The 25,015-nt window shown below is 39.9% G+C and overlaps 1 protein-coding gene across 1 annotated transcript in view; it reads right to left on the bottom strand.

Moving 5' to 3' along the window:
* Positions 1 to 3,045: 3,045 nt before the first annotated feature.
* The window catches only part of rasgef1ba (RasGEF domain family, member 1Ba), a 78,567-nt gene continuing 56,597 nt past the window's right edge, over positions 3,046 to 25,015 (bottom strand). Inside the window, exons 9-14 of the mRNA XM_078402088.1 lie at positions 23,400 to 23,479; positions 20,826 to 20,921; positions 18,383 to 18,478; positions 13,457 to 13,580; positions 10,178 to 10,250; positions 3,046 to 8,482 (exon numbers count right to left, since the gene is read on the bottom strand). Of these exons, the coding sequence (XP_078258214.1) occupies positions 8,458 to 8,482; positions 10,178 to 10,250; positions 13,457 to 13,580; positions 18,383 to 18,478; positions 20,826 to 20,921; positions 23,400 to 23,479 (494 nt within the window). The 3' untranslated portion in view covers positions 3,046 to 8,457. The remainder of the gene's footprint in view (positions 8,483 to 10,177; positions 10,251 to 13,456; positions 13,581 to 18,382; positions 18,479 to 20,825; positions 20,922 to 23,399; positions 23,480 to 25,015) is intronic.

The following is a 25,015-nucleotide window of genomic DNA, read 5'->3' as shown; positions in this document are numbered from 1 at the left end:
TCAATTTACCCTAATGCCCAAGGAATCAATGCACCTTTTGACTCTTCATCTTAAGAATTTTTCCACCTCTGGTACTCACTGAAAGTGCCAGCGCATGTCAGAGTGGTGTCAGGTTTGAGTGGGAGAATGAGGGTGAATTAACTTTATATATTTCACATTTGTTACTTCATATTAAAATAATATTACCACTGTCTTTAGTTGTGCAATAGAAAAATTTCCTCTTATCAGCATCTGGAAGTATGGCAAAGTTTAATAGCCTTTAATTAGAAGCAAATCATGAAAAAAATTACAACCTTTCAAACAGTTAGTGTGCATTGAAATTCCAGCTCAAATTATATGATTTCCGCTGGAGAAAGTTAACATTTTTAGCTAATTTTTCTAATTATAAACTATGCAGCACAGAAACATGCCCTACCACCCACCTGGAACAGCGTCCCTCTCCCCATCAGAACTGCCCCCTCCATCGACTCCTTTAAGTTCAGGCTCAAAACCTATTTCTACTCCCTAGCATTTGAGGCCCTCTGAGGGGGCGCTGTGAACTGTTTACATATGTGCTGTTATGTTTGTGTGCCATTGTATGTTCGTTTCTTAGTACCTGAACTGATGTACAGCACTTTGGTCAACGTGGGTTGTTTTTAAATGTGCTATACAAATACAATTGACTTGACTTGACTTGACTTATCCATGCTGGCTAAGTTGGCACAGCTATCTCAACCCTTCCTATCCACGTATCTGTCTAAATGTCGCTAAAACGTCGGGACTGTATCTGCTTCTATTGTTTCCTCTGGCAGCTGGTTCTAGATATGGATTACCCTCCGAGGCCCCTCTTCAACCTCTTTCCTCCCACCTTAAGCTTACGCCATCTAGTTTTAAAATCCACTACCCTGGGAAAAAGATTGTGAGCGTTTACTTTATCAGTGCCCCTCTTGCAGAGGTAATGGATCTTCCCCTTATACTGTACACCCTAAATTTTATTTGTCAGGCTTCACCATCCCATCCAAGATTATCACTAAGAGTATTCAATTGAGGTTATGCACCATTTGCCTTTGTAATGTGTGTCTAGCACACTTCTCTGGAGCCATCCTTGGTGGAGAGCATTGTGAACATGGATCTGGACATTTGAGAATGAGTTAAATGTTCAGGACAAAGCTGATGGGCAGCATCATTTGAGACCATTGTGCTCCATTTGGGGTAGAGTTAAAAGATTGAGAGAGTAGCATGTATGTTTAAAGCCATACTGTATATGCCTCCTGAAAATTTAGCATTTGCCATTATGCACATGCAGTAGGTTCATGGGTATCCAATATTCTCTGAACTCAGCCTAATTGTTCCCAGTTGATTTTATCACCTAACTAGCTGGGCGTGGACCCGTTGGGTCCAAACCTCTCCTGCGGGCCCGGCAAAAACTCTCCTGCGGGCCCAGCAACCCTCCCCCAACTGACGACCCGTGGACTCGTTCCCAGCCGGAGAGTCTCCCCCGGGGCCGTGGGCGGGCGAGGTGAGAGAGAAAAAGAGAGAGGGAGCTACTCACCCCGGCCCCGGGTGGTCATCGCATTGGCCAGAGCGAGTCGTGGACCCGTTGAGTGGAAACCTCTCCTGCAGCGGCAGCTCGACGGCGACGGCCACCTTCTTTGACCCACTGCTGCCGCACTGCACCATGGGTGGAAGGTCAGGAACGGGGCAAGCCGGGAAGGGCACCGGTCCTCCTAGCGGGGGGGGGGGGGGGGGCGCATTTATTAAAGTTTATTAAGTTAATTGTTTTTAAAATGTAACAAATCGTGACCAATTGAGACCGCAGGAGAATGGTGAGTAGTGTGGGCCTAAAATTGTTGCGCTATCATGCACCGTTTCGGCTGCATTTCGGGAACAACAAACTGCTATGTAGTCAAATATAATGTCTGTCTAGCACACTTCTCTGGAGCCATCCTTGGTGGAGAGCATTGTGAACATGGATGTGGACATTTGAGAATGAGTTAAATGTTATACAAATATATAAATACAAGATGAGAGCTTTAATAATATATAGATTATATTGTTCTTCTACTTGTTTCATCTATTCATCAACCAGTTCTACATATTTTATTACTAATAACCCTATTTCAGGTTTATCAGTTCTTTTCAGATCACATACTTTCTACATTAATTACCTTCAGTTCCTTCTCTTGGGCATCTATCTCTAAGCCCCCTCATGGTTTTTAATGTGCCAGTGAAAATCTTGCTCATTTTCATTGTTTACAAATACTTGGAATGATTTTCTATTGCAAATGAGCATTAAATATTAATTAAGCAGAGAATAGAGCAAAGCGTGGAGGGAATGTAACATCCTGTAGACAATGTACAAAAATTCTCCATTCATTAAATTTAATCAAAGTAAAAGTCACAGCGGTCAGCAGCACATTATCCTCCACAACAAATTTCCCTTTCCTCTTCTCTTAAAGCCAGCTAGTGAACATGAACTTTTAATCGTATGGCTTGCTCAATATCTCATATTTTACATTTTCTGCTTTTAGTTACTTGTATTTGCGAACATGCATTGACTATGGTTAGTCTAATCTCAATAGGAATGCCCACTGCTCTAATTCTACAACTCTATCTCATTTTCTTTCATACCACTTTTTTTTTCATTTATTAACTCTTCAAACTTTCAATACTATTCTATCCTGTCTCTTACTTTTTTTCTGGAGACACAAGACTGCAGATGCTAGAACTTGAACAAAACAGAAAGTGCTGGAAGAACTCAGCAGGTCAGGCAGCATCTGGGGAGGGAATGGACGGGTTTTGGTCAGAACCCGTCTTCAGACTGGGAAGGGTCCCAACCCAAAGCATTGCCTATCCATTTCCTCCTCAGATGCTGACTGACCAGCTGAATTCCTCCAGCTCTTTATGTTTTGCTCTTTGTTTTTCTTTCTGCTTTTTATCCTGGCACTTTTGAACCAGAGGTCTGATGTCATCATCTATATTTCCGTTGCAATCAAGGAAGACTGGCATTTCCCTCTAATTTCTCAATTTAGAAAAAAAACATCAGTCATTCAGAGCATTGTCGTACTTGTTTTTAATACTAGTTGTGGGTTTTGATTGAAAATTGGGGTTTGCATATTCTACAAAGTATCCATTAATGAGCTGGATTTTGCTCTCAAAGGTGAGATGTCCAATATTTTGACACTTGTTCATTACAACTTTAATGTTTTACATTGGAAATTCTGTAATGTTACCAGGTGGAGTAGCCACCACAGCATCTGATACCTGTTGACACAAGCCAAGCAGCCACATATCTCAATTAATTATATATAATTACAAATAACCAATATGGCATGCAGAGCAGATAAGATCAGTTAGCATTGGCTACTTGAGATACGTTTTTTGAGATACACCACAGAGACAGGCCCTTCAGCACACCGAGTCCACACTAACCTACACACCAGGGACAATTTACAATCTTACCTAAGCGAAGTAACCTACAAACCTTTATGTCTTTGGAGTGTAGGTGAAAATCAGAGCATCTGGAGAAAACCCAATGCAGTCATAGGGAGAATGTATAAACTCTGTACAGCACCAGTAGTCAGGATGGAACCTAGGACTCTGGTGTTGTACGGCAGCAACTCTACCGCTACGCTACTATGCCGCCCCCTACTGAATGGGAAATCAAGTACAAGAAGCAAAATAAAGAGGTAAGGACTGGATTGATGGATAAATGAGACAAATGTAAAAGATAATGAAAAGAATGATCTCCCTGGAGATATTCTCTGCTAAATTTAATAGATGTGCATCAAGTAGCTACAAGAATTAGACAACATTCCATGTACTTCAATTGCTAATCTCAGTGAGATAGTTTCCATTCATTTTTTCGAAGGAGAAAGGCATTAATGGAAGCTCCTGAACCATCAGTGATGTGGTAAGTTCATCGAGCTTATTGTGTTCAGACCTATTCTGTTTAAAGAAAATCACATGCAGAACCAGAATGACTGAGTAAAATTCTATCAACTCTTTATTTCCTATTTCCAATCATTATGTCCTGTTAACATGATTACCGTTCCCTCCACTTACAGAAAATATTGAATGCAGAACATGGGCAACATTCATTGTGAGACTCTCCATAGTCAGGTAACATGAGATGCAAATTAAAACAAATGTCCAGCATTCATTGAAAAAATGTTAAAACTTGACAGACTTTTTAGAAAAAACATTTTGAGGTGAGTTGATATTTGTTGATAGCCAAGATGACTGTGCCAACCAACTCCACTGTGTTTCATAGAAAATAGGTGCAGGAGGAGGCCATTCGGCTCTTCGAGCCAGCACTGCCATTCATTGTGATCATGGCTGATCGTCCCCAATCAATAATCCACGCCTGCCTTCTCCCCATTTCCTGGAAACAAATATGTCAGTTTTCTTTTATTAATCCTTTTTTGCTACAAGATTGTCCAACGGGTTCCTTGAAATCCATCGGAATTTATAAACTTCCTAGTTTAGAGCACTGGTTGACTACATTTTAAAAAACTAAATAGCATAATCCTCTGCAAATCCACAAGTCTCAAATTTAGGTTCACAATACAAAGTGACTTCCATAGTTTTGGTGAGAAATGAGATACAAATAAAATTAATTCAAACATTTTGTTTTTCAATGAGTAGTACTATGACTGATGAGCCTATTACTTGTTACTATCCCCTCCACTCTCTAATGTATAAACTAAAGTTTCACGAAAAATTAGTATCAGTTGTGAAAAAAGGCCCCATTTCTTTGTTGTTACCTGGCTGACATGAAACAGTGAACTTTCGAGGCTAAATGGATCATTGTGGATGCAGAATTTAAATTACTTGTAAGCTCTTTCCACTCCAGTAATTCATGATTGTTAAAATAAGCACAATTCCATCTAAGAACTTTGATTCTGATTGACACAATTCAATGTCCAACATGGTAAAATTCACTGGATTCACTGATAAACTTAATTTACTTTGGCTGATTGGCCTAATTCTGCTCCTATCACTTATGAGTTTACTTCAGTTTTGCATTTTGTCCATTTCTTCCTGCAGTGTATACAACATTTTATATTGCGTGCAGCTCTGGTCGCCTCAATACAGGAAGGCTGTAGAGGCTTTCAGGCATGTCCACCTCCAGTTTAAATTCCATTTGGAATATTTTGGAGGACCAAGAACGAAAAACCATGTGAGTGAGGTAAAAAAAGAGGAAAAGGGTGGAGCGTTTGCGCGAGGCATACAGCAGGGGTCAAAAAATTGGAGAATTTACACACAAAATTACTAGTTTCAAGCCTCTTTTCATGCATTTCAAAGTAAAAACGGACATTACAAAATAATGTGGACATGTCACTGTATACTAATAACATTTTGAAGTAAATTCGCACATTGATTGGTAATCAGCCCAAAAAGGTGGTAATTGGCTTTTCTGCTGTGTTTTATATTTTAACCCCATCTTAATTAATTTAGTTATATAATCTTGCACTTAAATTTAATATTTACTCATTACAGTTCCATCACTGATTTTCTGGCACACATGGTTCCAGAGCTTTGCTGGTTTATCGAGCCGGCCAAGGAAGCCAGCTATGGGGATAGATTTGCTGGCTCCAGCTGGGCTGGAGTTCCAGAGCCCCAGCCACAGGTTGCAAATTCAATCCACCGATCGGCCGTGGAAGTCCCGATGAGGTCGAGATTGGCTGCCTTGCCCAGCCTAGATGCCACATTTTCGGGGAGGCTTCCAGGGCAGGGGGATTTCTCGTAGAACCCCTGGCGACCAAATTGACCATGGAAGTCCTGATGAGGCCGAGATTGGCTGCCTTGCCCAGCCTAGGTGCCACATTTTCGCGGAGTCTTCCAGGGCATGGGGGATTTCTCGCGGAACACCTAGCGACCTCTAGCAGAACCCTAGTGTTGATTACAAGTCTATACATAGTTTATTTTCTTTTTTTCCCAATCCGATTTCTCTGTTGGTAAACGCGATTTTGGCAAAATGAAAAACGTGGAAATCATGCAAAAAGCGTGGAAAATGGATTTAAAAAGCATGGAAATCTGCGGAAAATTCACAAGCCTGGGCTTCAGAAAAGGTGCAGAGGGGGGTTAAGCAGATTAATGCTTGGATTATCTACAACGAAAGGTTGGACAGAATTGGATTGTTTTCGCTGGTCTGCTGAAGGATCGAGGAGAGATCCGAGAGATGAATATAAAATTATCAGAGGCATAGATAGGGTAGACAGTCAGAACCATTTTTCCACGATGGAAAAATCAAATACTAGAGGTTATCAAACTATACAACTCCTCCCCCTTCTGTTGTGGGGTAGACTGATTCCCGTCCCCCCCCACCCCCCAAATCTTTGCACATCCCCAGTCCTTTCCACTCGTCACTTTAATTTCATGTTTCATGTATCTTGTGTTTTATGACTGTTGGCAGATCAATTTCGCTCCTGGGATAATATAAAGTTCTATCATATCGTATAGCTTTAAAGTGAGAGGCGCTAAGATTAAAGGAGATATACAAGGCAAGTCTTTACTCAGAACATGCTGAGAACGTGCCTGGAACATGCTGCTTCTTCTTCTTTCATTTCCATCATTCAAATGTTACATCACTGTCATCCGCAAAAGGTAGTGGTGGAGACAGATACGACAGTAACATTTAAGAGTCTTTTGGACGGGTAAAGGATATGCAGGGAATGGAGTGATAGGGGTTACATGCAGGCAGGTATGTCTTTGTCAACATCATGTACAACACAGACACTGTGGGCTTAAGGTCTTGTTCCTATGCTGTACTATGTTCTAATATGCTTGGTCAGTTCAACAAAAGCGCAGGTAACAATTTCCTATGTATTTAGGAGTACAGTATTCACCATATTTTTCTAATTGTAATTGTAATTATAACGTAAAAAGCCCTCTCTGCTCTGTCCACAAACAATCAATCACACATTTAGCAGTGCTTAGTAGTAGCATTCCTATCCCGTGTTTGAAGGTGTAGTATTTCAACCCCGTATATGGTGGGGTTGACATCCAGATGAAAGCATGCATCATGTGGGGAGCAGGTGCAATCCCTCCTGCTGTACAGTTCTAATGCTGCCATTGGATCCCACAATTATGATGCACCAAAGTATTCAACATACATACAGATAGATTCACCAATACTTGTTGACACAAAACACTACTGTTGCATAAAATTGTCAAACTGCTAATGCATGACTGGAATTTTCTCTCTATTGCATCAGTAATCTATAGATTGAACTACGCTAAAATTCAGTATAAAATTAATCTTACAGTGAAAGAGGATTCATTATTTACAAAATCACCACAGTATTTTTTTTAAATTCCCTTCTCAGCAACTAAGCATTTAAAATACATAATGATGTACGCATAAGTTATATACAGATAAGTTAACCACAATATTATGACAACTTTAAAAAAAGATAATGGCAGGAAGAAAATGGACAAATTCAGCCATCATTCACATGCTTTATAACATGTACATTATCTTTTCATGAATCACGGGCATTTTTAACCTTTCAGAACCATGTTCATTTTTTTTCTACTGAGTTCACATGTCTTTCATGATGCATTTGGAATAAATATTTTAAAATGTTTACACCTATTGCAAGCAAATCATAAATGCTTCACAATGCAGGATATTGCACAATCCTGATGCTGATGTGACTCACAGAATGTTGACCTGCAGGTTAAATGACGGATTACAATTTAATCGACGAATTTGCAAGTATTCCTGTCAAGAAAATCCCTGCCTTTGTGACGATATTCTAGTATGTGATTACTAAACATCTTATAAAATAATCCAAAATGTTTTGTTTTAATTCTTACAAACAAATACCAAAATAACATTCTACCACTTTAATTCTTCAGTTACTTTAAATCTCAGAGTATCCCAAAGCCTACCTAGATGTAACTGATACTTCAACATTGGATATTTACAATATGTTGTATGTAAACAGTTTGGTCATGGATTTAACTAACTTGCCATATCATACAAATCTATTGCATTCCGGTACATGTGTGACCATTGTCATGAACATTATTATATTAGCTTTTTTTTCCATGATACTGACCCGCAGCTATCTCAGGTTCATTTTGATCTCTATAGCTATAAGACCAGGTGGAGACCAGCACCCAGATCTGAGGTTCTGTCTGAATCTGCAGAGTAACCAGCTGCAAATCCCAGGGATCCGCCCACCACACCAGTTAAATACGGAGGTTTGCAACCAGGAATACCCACACTCTCAGCTCTGAGATTCTCAGTTCACAATGAAATTGCTAACAGCCAGCAGAACCAAAAAAAATAGCATGTAGTCTATGACCAGTGTAATAGGCTTCCAATCTCTGTCTCACTCTGATTGAGTTTAATTGTTCTTAGCGCACAACTTTTATTCCACTGCTGTCCAAGTCGCTTGCTCTTGAATATCAGTTATTGAAAAACATTGTACGTTGGTGCCAATTATAAAGCACTTTATGTCGAGGCTAAACTCTAGATAGAAATTTTGATCTGAAAGAAAAATAAACATATTCATTTTAAGTGCATAAACAACCAATTAGCAAAACAGGAACATGAAGGAGCTCCACACCGCAGTTGTCCATTGTTTCCCCCACCCCTTACGGCGCCCCCCCCCCACCCCCCATGCCGGGTCCTCCATTGTTTGTTCCTTCCCTCACGGCAGATCCCCCCATGCTCTCGTCGATCTGTGAGTCATCGCTGCTGCCGCAAGGCTTCACCACCCTAGTTCTCAGATTAGTTTTACTGTCCTTCTGATTTGCCCCGCCGGGCCGTGGCTGCAGACCGGGAACGCGGCCAGAGGCCTTTATCGAGGTGCCGCAATCTCGATGCACCCGGAAGGCCCCGGAGGCGTGGCGGATGGCCGAACCTGCCCGGAGCTCGTTCGGCTCCGTTGGAAGAGTGGGAACGGAGGAGACCGGATAGGAACGGAGGCGGCCGAACACGCACGGGAGACGGCGGAGCCCAGCGGCAGGGGCCCTCGTTGCACGGATTCAGAGGTTGCGCCAGAGAATCCGCGTTGCACGGATTCAGAGGTTGCGGAGGGGGAATAACAAAGGATTTGGCGTGGGAGGGGGAGGGAAGAGCAAAGGGGACTTGCCATGGATTACTTTGCAACTTTGTAAACGCCCTTTACATGGTGACTATTTGCATACCTTGGGTGCACTGACTTGTCACATAATAAAGTATTCAATGCAATTCAATTCAATTAATGCTACTGATGGTAAGCCTGCTTGTCACCTTCCCCTCAGCTAACAGTGAACTACATTGTCTGCTTTGATCTGTCATTTTCGCACCTTACCCTTCCATAGGTCTAGAATCCCTCTCCCGAAACATCACGCATTCCTTCGCTCCAGAGATGCTGCTCGGCCCGCTGAGTTACTCCAGCATTTTGTGTCTATCTCAATTCTCTAAGATATCAGTGTTGCTCTAGCCTCTTGACTACTCATAATTTAATTGCTCCAAGTTTGGGAACTAGGCCTTTACCTCCCAAGACTCTGATTTTCTCTCTGCAAATACACCTCACCTTTCTGATCCTGCCTCATCCACTGCTCCCCCACTACCACCACCACCCTCCTCATCAAAATCTACCATCCGTGGTCAGCTGTGTTGCTGTTGTGCACTCTCAGAGAGTGTATAAATGTTGCAATCTTGAACATACAAAATTACATGTTCTGAATTTGTTTTAACATTTATAAAAGTACCAAAGTGTGAATTCCAGAATAGGAATAAGGAAAATCTATATTTCCTCCACTCATTTGTTGCCATGAATCCAAATCTCAATCTCAAGGCTCCTGGGAAGTCCTACATTTATCTATTTTGCTGGAGAACTGATACTGTACAGAGCAAGCAGAACAATTTGCAAAAGAAGGTCTACTTCCCACCTGTACTCCTTATAATGGGATTGCCACGGTACATTCCATTTACATTGCGACGGCTCAATTTCCCTTTGCTTATCATATTTCAATCTCCAGCATTTATGGTTTGGCAGAAGTTCAATAGAGATTAAATATGAAAGATCGGCTATCACAATTACATCAAAAACACACTGATCCTATTGATCCTCAAACAAAACTAAGTAAAGTGAAGAATGTAATTATCAATGACTTTTGCGGGGATGTTCTGCAGGTCTGTAAGGTTTACTCTGCAATAACTTGCATACAAGGATTGCTGAATTTTGATGTCTACCTTAAAGTCTTCCACCTCTCTTTTTCAACATGATTCTCTGGGCTTTCACATCCATAGGATGCCAAATAAAGTGCTGAAGAACAAAAAAAGTAAAGACAGTATTATATTATTATTGCTATAATCCAATTCTGCTTTTTAAAGCTCCTGCCTTTTTGAGACACGTAGAATATCAGATGGGGGGGGGGGGGAGATGATAGAAGTATACTAACATTAAAATGGGATTAATGTAAATGATTGCTGAATGGCCAATGTGGATTCAGTGATTCAAAGGACTATTTATGTACTGCATCTAACTCTTTGACTAAATGCAGAAGGTGCTCAGGTGGCCCAATTGTACCAGAGCATCTCTTCAACAGCTCGCCTTTCTTCAATTCTGTTAACCCAGTATTTCCACAGATTCTTTTACCACAAAATCTCTGGGATGATTTTCCAAGCCATTAATTAAAGAAATCAGGTTCCTGGCTCTTGGTTAGATGGATCAACCTGGGAGCTCTGTTAAGACAGAAGATCAAAAGCAAGAGAAGCACATGTAAATTCTCAATGGCATAGAAGCTGCCTGGAGAAAGGCAGCCTGCTGAAAGCTGCTAACTGTTACTCTGCAGACTGACACTTGTACTGGTGACCACATCCTACCAAAGCATGTCCTCTCAGTGAGGATACAGTTTAGTTTATTGTCACGTGTACCGAGGTACAGTGAAAAGCTTTTGGCGTGTGCTACCCAGTCAATGGAAAGATAATACATGATTACAATTGAGCCATTTAGTGTAGAGAAACATTTATAAGGGAATGTCGTTTAGTGCATGATAAAGCCAGCAAAGTCCGATCAAGGATAGTCCGATGGTCACCAACGAGGTAGATAGCTGAGGACATGAGCCTGCGCTAAATATTAAGTGATGGTCTTTTCTTTCTTGCTTCGATCTATATCCCAGCAACATCCTACCAAATTTATTTGTATTCCATATTACGTTAATCACTTGAGAAGCCATTCTCAAGTGACGTGGGACAGCATTCTCAAGTCAGCTGAGAAGATTGCTTCCATGTATAAACAAGGAACTGCAGATGTTGGTTTGCACGAGTGCTGGAGTAACTCAGCGGTGTTACATCAGCAGCATCTCTGGAGAATATGGGCAGGTGATGGTTCAGGTCAGGACCTTTCTTCAGATTGATTCTGGGGGAGGGAGGGAAGAAAGCTGAGAGAGAGGAGACGCAGCACAAAGCATGGTGGGTAATAGGTGGACACAAGTGAGGGGGAACTTTGATGGGCAGATAGTTGGAACAAAGGCCAGAGATTAAAGCAGAAGGTGGGAAAAGGTATGGAGGAGAAAGGGGAGAGGAGGGGTTAAAAGTCACCTAAAACTGTTGAACTCAATGTTTAATTGCTTCCATACCCGAAGATCAAAATCTAATGACGAAAGAGACATTTCCTATCCCATCTCACTCTTGCCTCACTTTACTGCTAATTAATCAGCTAAAGTAAAGAAAAATCAAGGCGAATAATATCCAGGTGTGAAGAACAAATTAATTTAGATGATAAACAGGAGGCAAGGCAGGTATCATTGGAAGGCTGTGTTTCCACGGTAACAGGGATTTTAATAAGGTGAATTTCTGTTTTGATTCACGAATCCTGTTTGTGGAGGATCGGCAGAGGCATGTAGTTTAAAGCTGACAGTTTGGTATAACTGAGAAAGATACTGTTTTGATCTTCATTGTTCCAATTTGAATTTCAAAGCCAGCAGGAAATATATGTCACCTCGGGCTGCAGCTGTGGCTTGGCTTGTCCTGCTTTATATAATCCAATAAAGGGACCATGTTTTATTGCTCAAAAATCATTTGATTCAAGAAATGATTAAATATTACAATGGCCACTGTTGTAAATCAGGATATTTTCTCTAGCTACCAGTCAATCCAATAACATATCATTCATCTGGCTTTGAAATTACTGTTTGAAATATTGGTGTGTAAATGCTTAATAGTCTTATGGAATTGCATTGCTATTTCAACATATAATTGTATCCCAAAAGAGTTAGGATCTCACTATTGGCGGCCTTAATTCTTGCATTCATATTTTGAGTAGATAATTAACCTAACAGGAACATATTTCAATGTTTCTAATGTATTCGGAACTTCTAAAATTAACTTTAACACTAAGATTAAGGCAAGATAGGTTTAACTTCATTCATCCTAATCATCGTTAGAGTCATATTGAGTCATAGAGTGATACAGTGCGGAAACAGGCCATTCGGCCCAACTAACCCACACCGGCCAACAATGTCCCAGCTACACTAGTCCCTATCCCTCCAAACCTGTCCTATCCGTGTACCTGTCTAACTGTTTCTTAAACAATGGGATAGCCCCAGCCTCAACTACCTCCTCCGGCGGCTTGTTCCATCCACCCACCACCGTTTGTGTGAACAGGTAGACAGGTGCATGGATAGGACAGATTTGGAAGGATGTGGACCAAGCGCAGGCAAGTGGGACTAGTGTAGCTGGGACATTGTTGGCCGGTGTGGACGAGTTGGGCCGAAGGGCCTGTTTCCACACTGTATCACTCTATGCCTCTCTAGGATTCTAACGATGGTTAGGATGAATGAATTTAAAACTATCTTGCCTTAATCTTAGTGTTAAAGTTAATTTTAGAAGTTCCAAATACATTAGAAGTTACCCCTCGGATTCCTATTAACTCTTTTCCCCTTCACCTTGAACCTGGTCTTCGATTCCCCTACTTTGGGCAAAAGACTCTGTGCATCTACCTGATCTATTCCTCTCATGATTTTGTATACCTCTATAAGATCTCTCCTCATCCTTCTGCCCTCCATGGAATAGAGATCCAGCCTACTCAAACTCTCCCTAAGCTCACACCCTCTAGTCCTGGCAACATCCTCAAAAATCTTTTCTGAATCCTTTCAAACTTGACAATATCTTTCCTATAACATGGAGCCCAGAACTGAACACAATATTCTAAATGCAGTCTCACCAAAATTGTATATTTTGAACCATGCAGGTTATTTACAAACTATAGACACTTGATGCAAGTGGTGCCTATATAAAGATGTTATCCGAATTTATAACACATTACATTTATTATTAGTATCAAAGCCTACAAGTCATGCTAATATTTGCAGATAAAATCTAAAAATCTTTTTGATTGGACTAAAATTAATTAGTCATTTTCTTGAAGAATTGTTTGCCAGCAGGTTTTTCCTTCACTGTATTCATTAAAATGGATAGATTTTATCATGCAACACAATTCCTTTCCAGATGTATCTAATAATGACTTACTATCTTCAGAGAACACGGGGGCAGTGAGAAGGTACTGAAGGATTTTACGATCACGCTCAAAGGGACACTCCATCTGTTTCCAGGTCATAAACTCACTGACTTGCTTTGCCAGCTCCCAGAATTTCTAAAAGAAGCAGAAATAGTACATCAAATATTTGCAAATAATGTTTCAGAACATACCTTGAAGGATATTAACACACATCAGAATTCCTCATTGACAATAAATTCAAGAGTGTTCAATTGAATCATGCAATTGAATCAAAAAGGTCTCAATGGTCTGAGCAGCAACTAGAAACACAACGTGAGTAAGACATCCACAACTAGGTATTCAGACTAAGCATCTGAAGCTTGTTACTGAACAGAGAAAGATTATCAGTTAGTGGTGAAGGTGAGGCATGGTGGAATCCTGGTTCAGTCTGTAACTACTGGGCTGACCATTCAACCTATCGTCTAGGCTCCACTACCTAGTTGTTCAGATTGTTGACCCATGTAGTAGATTCTGCAGCACTAGATTGCCATCAGTGCATGGGGTGCCATGCATGCCATGCACCCAAAGACATAAATCCCTTTGCAAACCTTTACATAAAGCACATTTTCAATTGTGTTACTGTTGCAATTGGTAGACTCAAAGTCCAGTGGCTGCGCAATGTGTTCTGACCCAGCAGAATCACATTTAGCCTCTCAAGACGAGTGAGCACTGCAGGTGTCCTCACCAGCACCACCCAAAACCTCAGGCGGAGTTAACCCTCTACACTCTTACACCAACGATGAGTGCAAGTGAATTGCTCCATCGAATAATCATTTGAATAATCATGGTGACTTCACCATGAACATAATTTTGTTCAGGATAATTTTCAACAGAACATTCCAAGGTAGGAATTACTGCCAATATCAACATGTGTAATTACTGCTGGGAATACTGACATGTGTAATTACTACTGGGAATACCAACGTGTATAATTACTACTGGGAATACTAATGTGTGAATGCTTGCAGTGCTCAAACTAAAATACACTTTTCTATAATGATGCCAAAAAATTGGTCATATTTAACCAATCACTGCTATGACACCAAATAAATCACATGCTTATATATTGGTATTATTGATTGCAACTTCAATGCTTACAATCTTCTTTAAGGAGCCACAAAGATGAGATGGCAGGGCATCAGAGTGGAGTTGATGGGCATTTGAAAGGGAATAGGTAACAGGAAACAAGCGGGAGAGTGGGATTGATAGGATAGCTCTGAGAGCAGGCACGGTCTCAATGGCCTCAGTAGTCTTTTTCTATGTCCAAAAGGTGTACGGGATATGAGAACAACTACTCATAAAATATTATTCAGCCCTTTCATTACAAACATAAATTCAGTGTAGTCCCTGGAACACCAGAACTCTTTCTGTGGTGAAGTGGAATGGTGCTGTTACCAATCAAAAACCCTGTAATCTGGAGATCTACCAACTGAGACAATAAATGGTAGCAAGTGTCTGATCGCAAGCTCTTTTGAGCAGCATCTTTTACGCCAAAACACAAACAAAAAATATAGATATGCAATTTTAAAAGAATAAATATCACTCCCGGGTTAAAGCTGTTATGTGTTAATTCCTTTTACCCTGCTTCAACTTACAAATAATAGAAATATGCAAGTAAAACAAATGTTAAAAAGGGGCTCAATTTTCAGTTGTGACAAATAAGGCATTGTGAGCTAGCAATGGATTGATTAAGCCTTTTCTTTATTTAATTACTGTTTTAATTTCTTGGCCTTTTGTTGCTGTCTTACTTGGGAGAGACTGTAGCATTGTTTATGTTATATCTTTTCATCAATTATTATATATTAAAAATGTCACATAATACATCTAATTCACTAAAAACACTCATGTCAACATTTCTGCTTGCAACACCTGTTCTGCCTGGAGGTGGAAATTTCACATTGATCACGTTTACATACATCACATATTCACCCATGCATGAAATTACGCACATTGAATGTTATAGCCTGCTCTACTTTTCACTTTTAAAATATTTATTTCAACCCTTCTGTCCTCTCGTACTTTCTATAAATGTTTAATAGATTAAACCTCTAATTTTACAGCTTAGAATTCAATTAGCATCTTTACTGCCTTATCAATTTGCGTTGAACATTCAATCAAACTTTACTCCAATTCAAGTCCAATCACTGTTTTCTATTGTTTACTAAAATGTATTGACTTGCTGTTACTGAACCTCAATTCTCTTGTGCTTTTGTTCAATTTTTCTCCTGGTGTTTTTCCCATCTGTATTGTATCTTCCATTTCTCTTCCTCACATTTCAAATGTTATAAAAAAAGCTTGCAAATTTCAAGTTTTTATTGTTTAGCTTTTCTGTTTCACATTTTTTAATATTTTAAAGCAGCGTCATTGGAATATGACTTTTTTATTTTAGCAGGAGTTCATCGTTGCCTCCGAGTCTGTTTTCTTACTGCATTGGGAGTCCTCTTCCCAACCAGCCTTGAAATTCTTATAAATTCTCACTCAGCCTCCAATGGCCTTCCCAGCCCTAATGCAACATCTTCTACTATTGCATCTAGACTGCATTCTGACGTGATCTTACCAGCATTTCTCTTCCTGTAAAGTATGCCAACATATAACATTCATTCAGACACTCTTGTTGTTAATGATAGGACAGCATGCTGATCAAGTCTCCACATGTGTGGGATCAGACAATGGAGAAGTAAGTAACACATCAGTATTTGCAAACTCCCACTATCAACAGCATCAGACAATCTACCAACCATCTTAGCAGAAAAACAAATTACTGTTGTAGGGAATACCAAACAGTGAAAGCTTTTCGCTATACCTCAGTACACGTGACAATAAACTAAACTCAAACAGGAAAACATAGATACCAGATAACACATACAAAGAGAGCGACGATTCACAGATGACCACAGATGTAAAGGGAACGTAATGACTTCACAATGGCATTTAGATGGAGGATATGTAAGATATACCCAAAAGATATTACGGTTTATTTGCAAAGCCAGACACTTCAACTGTTTGCATGCTGAGATTTTAACTTGTGCCAACAATAGGATCACAATATATACCAAATGACACCAAGAGAACTGGTATCTCTTGGTACCAAGAGATACACTACAGCAGGAGGTACTCCAAGAGTAAAGAAAGGGAAGGGTTTGAAATATAAGATGTAAAAACAATCAGGAAAAAAAATACTATCTAACAAAAATAAATACAATGAAAGAAGAAACTAGTATGCTAGAAAACGTCAAAGAAATGAGTGGGGCAGCAGACAATGGTAGAGAACATCGGTAGGAAATCTGCTGTGGGGTAGTAATAGGATGTGAAATCACAGGGATAAGTACAAGGCAGATGACTAATTCCTGGGATATTCCCATTTATTGGTCAAAGCTAATTGCCCTTGAGATGGCCATTGTCATCCCTGTTTTAATCCTTTGCAGCCTCATCATGTTGGACATGGCTCACTACCTAGAATTGACACCCGTGGTCTCTGTATGCCTGGAGTTTGACAACCAAATGCAGCCAGCAACTAGCAATCACACAGAATACCAGCAAAGTCCTGCCTGCAGAATGCCCTTAAAGTTGTTTGTCAGTGGGTAGATTGGGGCAATGTGTCATCTCATGTCACTGATTTTAACAATCTTCAATATTTCTGATATATGGAGACATTTAAAATCTACATTGAAGTAATTAATATAAAATACAGTTAATCATAAAAAAGAAATAATTTAAAAATTAAATGATATAAATCACCTGTCACACAAGACTAAGAGGAAATTCTTCAGTAATGATGTGCCATTTGTCATTCAGTAAATCCTGAACTTCTGTATTTAACAGTGCTTCAAGTCTTACCAATGTTTACACTGTTTAGTGCCTGGTCGTTCTGACAGGAATGGCTCACATAAACCAGCTGGATTTACCTATTTATTTATTATAACCCAGAGGAGGTAATTCAGTCCAAATGATCCATGCTAATCTCCAACAGTATAATCCTATTAGTCCTCCTTAACTCTCTCCTTATTTCCCAAAGCCCTGTAACCTATTCTCTGAGACAAACTTATCAACTTCCAAGGGATAACTACAGTACATACCAAGTTATGTAGAAACAATCAATGGGAGATTGATGGGCATCGGTGAGAGATTTAGCTGCAGGGCTATAGTGAATAAGGAGGACTAGTAGGATTGCGCTGTGGGGGATTAGCATGAATCTGGTGGGCATATGAGAATCATGCGAACTCTATACAGATGGAACCAGGGTCGATGGGGCCGAGGGACAGCAGCAATACAATGCCTTCCTTTTGCCACATTGCACTTTAACATGATGGCTTGATACAACTGCATAGATTATTATACCACTTAGAGAACGTCTAAGAACCCGGCGCTGTGAACCCGAGTCATATTACAGGGTTAACAGAGTAAGGGCAGAAGATTTCCCTCCATGAAGCACATTATTGAGCTGTTGGACAATCATTTCTTTCAGTTCCACGTCATCATTACCAATAATAACCTTTTAATTGAAACTTGCTTAAAAGAAGTGAATTTACATTTCCTGCCTGTCACGATGAAAAGCGATTACATATCTTTAGATTTTTAATCCTGGCTTCTGCCCAATAATAGAAGCACCATGCTGCAATACCCTTATCATCGTTAAATATTTTTTAAATGATCGATGCAATAGAAAGACAAATTGGTGATGGAAAAATATGTGTGTTCCCATTTAGTAAAACTAAAAGATTGTTTACAACAGTTAGCCGGGATACTACATAGCTGTTACTCAGCAACAAAATGCAATTTCTTAATGTTCAACTATTGCTTTCTTTGAAAAGTTTGATTGTTTTTTACATTTTGTCATTACTTGCCACTTACTACTTTTAGCAAAATTTCTTTACAAAATAAGATTTAAGTTTCCTCACCTCAAAATTGACATGTCCATCCATTAAACGGTTGGCACAACCCTCGTTTAAAAAGTAAATGTCCTTGATCAATAGACTGCAGAACGGAATTACAATCTGTCAAAAAATGTAAATGAGTAACATTAAATAAAAACAATAACATTGGTAGCTCAGTGACTCTGATGGTAGAGCTGCTGCCAGTGACCTGGGTTCAATCCTAACCGGGTGCTGTCTGGGTGGATGTTGTTTGTCTCCCTGTGACCACATGGGTTTCCTTTCGGTTCTGTGGCTTCCTCTCCCATCCCATAGACATGCAGGTTTGTAGGTTAATTGGCTCTATAAATTGTCCCCTGTGTGTAGGGAGTGAATGCAAAACTGGGATAACGTACAATTAGTGTGAAAGGGCGATTGATGATCAGCGTGGACTCGGTGGGCCAAAGGGCATGTTTCCCTGTTGTATCTTTCATCCGAAAAAAACTGACGTGTATTATAACGTACCACCTGTTCTGGCATTTAACACAGTTGACCAAAACATTATCCTCCAATGCTTTTCCTATGTTTTCCAGATTGATGGGGCTGCCCCCATCTGATTAGATTCTTTTTTATCCAGTTGCAACCAGGTAATTACTGCCCGCCTGCACTTGCATAATTACCTCTGGATGGCTCAATGATTTACCCTCGCTCTCCTCCAATTTTTATCCACAAGCTACAACCTGGACAACATATTCAAAAGCATAAAATATGGTTCCTCAGGTACACTGACCGCAGGATTTATTTAAACTTAAAAGACTTATCTTGAGCTTTGCTGTCAATTTTATAAATTATCTGTCTTAAATACTATCTGCATTCAATTGTCTCACTCTGTTCTATAAGCTATTTGAATCTTAGTTATATTTCATGGTTATACTTATACAGAGATACTTGTAATATTATAAAAATCCCGACACTAATTTAAGGTAAGGGACTCTATGTTTATAGTTATATTTTCATGGCTAGATATGTTTGGAAATTATTCAGGAGGTAAAACATTAATGATTCCTGAGTGTACCTGATCTAACTTTCTCAGCCACTTGTACTGTGAAACTGGTAGGTTAAAACATACCACTGCAGTGATTTCAATGCTTAGTCCATCTGCCAGGCTGGTAACAGCACACTGTCTGAAGGAGACGCAAATCTTGATTTCCACATACAAATTATGGATGAGTGTACTTTGGAATTTGTCGTAAGCACTGAGAGACTTCACATGAAGGCTGGATGAATGATCAACCCAATTAGCATACTCATTTCACTCATATGAATAGCAGGGATAGCAATTAAACATATATACATCTATGTATGTTCATGGCAATTTACAGAGGCAATTTGGCAATATTTAATAAAACTCTTTATTCACAAAATGCTGGAGTAACTCAGCAGGTCAGGCAGCATCTCGGGAGAGAAGGAATGGGTGACGTTTCGGGTCGAGACCCTTCTTCAGACTGATGTCAGGGGGGCGGGACAAAGGAAGGATATAGGTGGAGACAGGAAGATAGAGGGAGATCTGGGAAGGAGGAGGGGACGGGAGGGACAGAGGAACTATCTAAAATTGGAGAAGTCGATGTTCATACCACTGGGCTGCAAACTGCCCAGGCGAAATATGAGATGCTGTTCCTCCAATTTCCGGTGGGCCTCACTATGGTTCATAATACTGGGCTGCAAACTGCCCAGGCGAAATATGAGGTGCTGTTCCTCCAATTTCCGGTGGGCCTCACTATGGTTTCATACCACTGGGCTGCAAACTGCCCAGGCGAAATATGAGGTGCTGTTCCTCCAATTTCCGGTGGGCCTCACTATGGTTTCATACCACTGGGCTGCAAACTGCCCAGGCGATTTCATACCACTGGGCTGCAAACTGCCCAGGCGATTTCATACCACTGGGTACTAACTTGTTTCACCTTTAATCCCAAATTGCCTCTTTTTGTAAATTGTTTGTGTTGAGAAAAGGTAACAGCTTATTCCAGGTACTGAATTGAGCTGGGTTGAGGGGTAGGGGAAGGTGGTGGTGAGGTAGAGCTGGGTGCCATCAGCAAAATTATTCAACCAAATGTGGTTGCTTTTGGATATGTCACTAAGGAGAAACACGTAGGAGTGGAAACTGCACGTCTCAGTAAAGATTTTTAAGTCTAATTACTCAAAAAGCCTCCCGATCGCATGTCCCGATTACTGATGCGTAAGGACTGCTGCAAAGGCATCCTGCTGGAAAAGTAGCAAATGAGGGAAAAACTCAGCTGAGATGCCTGTGAAAAGTCTTTGAGTGATTGTTAATAAATGGTCATCACTGTGAGCAAAATACAGACTAATAAAAAAAAATCAAAGAAGCTTCTAATTTATTTTATAAGCCTTTTCTGTGTTCAATTTTATCAGAGGTAAAATATCTGGGCATGAGGATTTTCTAATGCTTTTATTGTGCATGTTCTTCCCTTACCTTTTCCCTGGTGCTATGGGCTGTCGTTGATCTCTGGGCTGCTCCTCGCAAAGCCGTCCTGTAATTGTAGAAGTTGCTGGATGGATCCATTTGATGCTTGAAAAGGAAGCAGGATCAATTATTATTTTAGAGATGAAAAATACACATGTTAGAATTGATTTTTACAATGTGAATTTTAATTGACAAACATGAAAGAATAATTTATCATTTTAATTGACAAACATGAAAGAATAATTTACCCATAAAGTTTATTTCAATAAAATTCAGATCTTATAAAAGGTCTGCTTGAATTGTGTTCATTAGTTTAAAAACACAGCAGCGTTGCTTTGCTGCATTTCTTAAACACGAATTAACATAACTTGACCTGAACGCGATTATTTGACTGAATATATTTGAAAAAGGAAGAAAAATGAGCAAATTATATAATAACAGATGAAGTTGAAGGGAATTTTGCCAAAGGCAAATTACGATTGAAAGCCACTGTTAAGATAATAATGAGTGATTTAAATGGAATCAATGTGATATTTTAGCCTGTTCAATCAACAGAGAAAATGAACATCCCGAGAAACTGTTTATACCACCAGGTATTTTCCAATGTATGAAATAATTTGATATTACCAAAATAAGAGCAAAGATTCGGAAAATAATAAGTGTCAAAAATTTATTCCAGTGTATCAAATGAAGCCATTTGGTTCATTGAGCCAGTACCAGAGCATTGTAAGAGCAATCAGTGGGTGAAGAAGGGCTCGCTGGTGCACCTTGCAAGTCAAGAGAGGCGTCGGAAGCCGGGGCTCTAAACGACCGGAGAGACGGTGGGAGCCGGGGATGTGTCGGCAGGTCATTCCATTTACATTTTATATTTGTTTTATTTAAGTTTTTGGCACTCCATGGTGGTTTAGTGACACGGGAGGGGTGTCATTCGCAGGCAAGGGGCGTATTGTCGTTTCATTATCACATGATCTCTGTTGGTCCAGAAAAACGGATAATCCAGAAAGGCTCTGGAACTGAGGGTGCTGGAAAATCGGTATTCAACCTGTCCTGATTATTCTACGAGCATCATGCAAACAAGAAATTTCATTGCATCCTGATGTGTACGACAATAAACTAATCTGAATCTGAATCCTCAGGCATGTAGATTTGTTTGGGAGCTTATAACTACGGCCGTGGCAATTTTCTCACTTACTTTCCTCAGCATATTGGACTAGTCCATCTGGACTAGGCAATTTATCTTCTTTAACTAGCCTTTCTGAGGCCTCCTCCTCATCAATCTTCAGCCTGCCCAGAACCTCATAACATCTTGGTTTGCTGAAGCTCCAGTAGCAACTTTTTTCTTGGTGAAAATTACTATAAATCACCTCAGTCTGGCAGATCATCCATGTCCACTGCCTTCATTTTGATGCGCATATTTTAGTGAATAATTAATGTTGTTATAGATACAAATGTTTTTTATTTTGTACAGCAAATATCCCATTTGATGCCCATTGTATTATCCAGAGTATTATTAGGACTCAAATTAGCTGCTTACCAGACAAGATGAAAGACAAGGAAATCGTATGATAGGATTATTTTGCTCGTAGTTGGGTGTCTGGTTAGCTTTCAACAGTCAGGGTGTTTGTGGTTTTACAACCAATCTGGATATTCTGTTCTGTTTCACCATTTTGAGCAAATACACAGCCATCACTGTTACCTTTATAGATGTGTCATTTTTGGCAATTAATTGTTTACAAAATCTTAATACTACACACACACATTTCTCTTGAAAGTGGAAATTATGATTGGAATCTGATACATCAATTGACTTTATCCACCCAAAGTGAACATTGTGTATCTACTTTACATAAAGTTGACAACTGAGGTCCAAATATGTTAATGTGAAATAATGCCTACCATTTCCACATCTACCAATTTTTGAGTAATGACAGAATGAGTAATTCATCAATGAGTAATGATGAATTTGAGTGAAGTATACTCAAGTATACTCAAGTTGCTGGAAACTCTACTCTTCCAATAATGTTAGTGTAATTTAAAATACACATATCATATCATATATATATACAGCCGGAAACAGGCCTTTTCGGCCCTCCAAGTCCGTGCCGCCCAGCGATCCCCGCACATTAACACTATCCTACACCCACTAGGGACAATTTTTACATTTACCCAGCCAATTAACCTACATACCTGTACGTCTTTGGAGTGTGGGAGGAAACCGAAGATCTCGGAGAAAACTCACGCAGGTCACGGGGAGAACGTACAAACTCCTTACAGTGCAGCACCCGTAGTCAGGATCGAACCTGAGTCTCCGGCGCTGCATTCGCTGTAAAGCAGCAACTCTACCGCTGCGCTACCGTGCCGCATATATGTATTCCACAATAAAGCATACTACCGAGGACCGGTCATAAATATTACCTAATGAACTTCAGTAAATAAGGGATAATAGATAATGATAATAGATAATGTCAACTATACTTATTCACAATTGTCTCTCTTGTACACACAAATATTAGATGTATATAGTTAAAGTAGTCAAGTGGGCTGAGATTGCACCTTACTACATTTTGTGTTGCTTGTACTTACCTCAAGGATATGAAATTTGGCTGTTTTGATTTTGGACCAGGTTTTCTTTAATCTGGAAACTGGGCTCATATTCATGCCGGCTGCAAAGTAGACAAATTAAGATTATTCCATTTACTGTACTGTAGAGTAAAAACTAAACTAAATTAGCTTGTGTTAGGATCCGACCGGTAGTGTTCAGTTCAGTTCAGTTTATCGTCACTTGTACAGTGAAAAGCTTTTTGTTGCGTGTTAATCAGTCAGCAGAAAGACAATACATGATTACAATCAGTCCATTTACTGTGTATAGATATATGATAAGGGAATAACATGGTTGTATTGGGTTTGGAATTTATTCTCAGCTGATCCTCACTGCAGTGGGCAGTGTTCTTCAGTAACAGTTCCCACGATTCTTGTGAGAGTGAAAGAAGGAATAACAAAGTAGTTTCATGAATAATTGAGATATTCATTTCCAATAATAGTCCAACACGACCGAGAACATAGTAGCTACCAAGGACAACATCTGTCATATGTGCAGAGTTCATGCATTCTAAAGTATGTTACAGGAGCATCAATTTAGTGGGCAAAATTAGAGCACATGGTATTGGGGGTAGGGTACTGACATGGATAGAAAATTGGTTGGCGGACAGGAAACAAAGAGTGGGGATAAATGGGTCCCTTTCAGAATGGTAGGCAGTGACTAGTGGGGTACCGCAGTGGGGATCACGGTGAATGGCGGTGCTAGCTCGAAGGGCCGAATGGCCTACTCCTGCACCTATTGTCCATCATCAAACAAAAAACAAATCACAAAGTTAATCAACTAACCAAAAGCTTGGTCAATTAAGTCAGTTTTAAGAAGTCTATTAAAGAAGAAAAATTTAGTCAAAAATATTTGTGGAGAGAATTCAAGAGTTGCAGGCCTTGGAAACCTAAAGGCACAACTATCAATGAATGAGCGAACAATGAAGAGACCATAGAGAGTTATTTTAAAGCTATAAAGGTTGAAGGAGATTTGACATAGACTGAGGAAAGACCATGGAAGGATATGAAAACAGGATAAGAATTTAAAATCAAAGCACTGCTTAAGCATGAGACAATGCAGATGAGCAAAGCCCAGAGCAGCATTTGAAAAAGAACAATATGTTCCAGTAATGATCAACAGTATTACTTGATCTCATGGATGAAAAAATTATCATGCACACTTCTTTATACTCTTTTTACATTTTAAACAAATGTTCATTACTGTTTGCCACATAACTTTTGATATGATATAGACAACAGGTGCAGGAGGAGGCCATTCGGCCCTTCGAGCCAGCACCACCATTCAACGTGATCATGGCTGATCATTCTCAATTCATGCCTTCTCCACATACCCCCTGACTCCGCTATCCTTAAGAGCTCTATCTAGCTCTCTCTTGAATGCATTCAGATAATTGGCCTCCACTGCCTTCTGAGGCAGAGAATTCCACAGATTTACAACTCTCTGACTGAAAACGTTTTTCCTCATCTCCGTTCTAAATGGCATACCCCTTATTCTTGAACTGTGGCCCCTGGTTCTGGACTCCCCCAACATTGGGAACATGTTTCCTGCCTCTAACGTGTCCAACCCCTTAATAATCTTATATGTTTCGAGAAGATCC

This window comes from Rhinoraja longicauda, chromosome 1 (genome assembly GCF_053455715.1).
Source record: "Rhinoraja longicauda isolate Sanriku21f chromosome 1, sRhiLon1.1, whole genome shotgun sequence".
NCBI classification, from domain to species: domain Eukaryota; kingdom Metazoa; phylum Chordata; class Chondrichthyes; order Rajiformes; family Arhynchobatidae; genus Rhinoraja; species Rhinoraja longicauda.
This window is presented reverse-complemented; position numbering and strand designations above follow the sequence as displayed.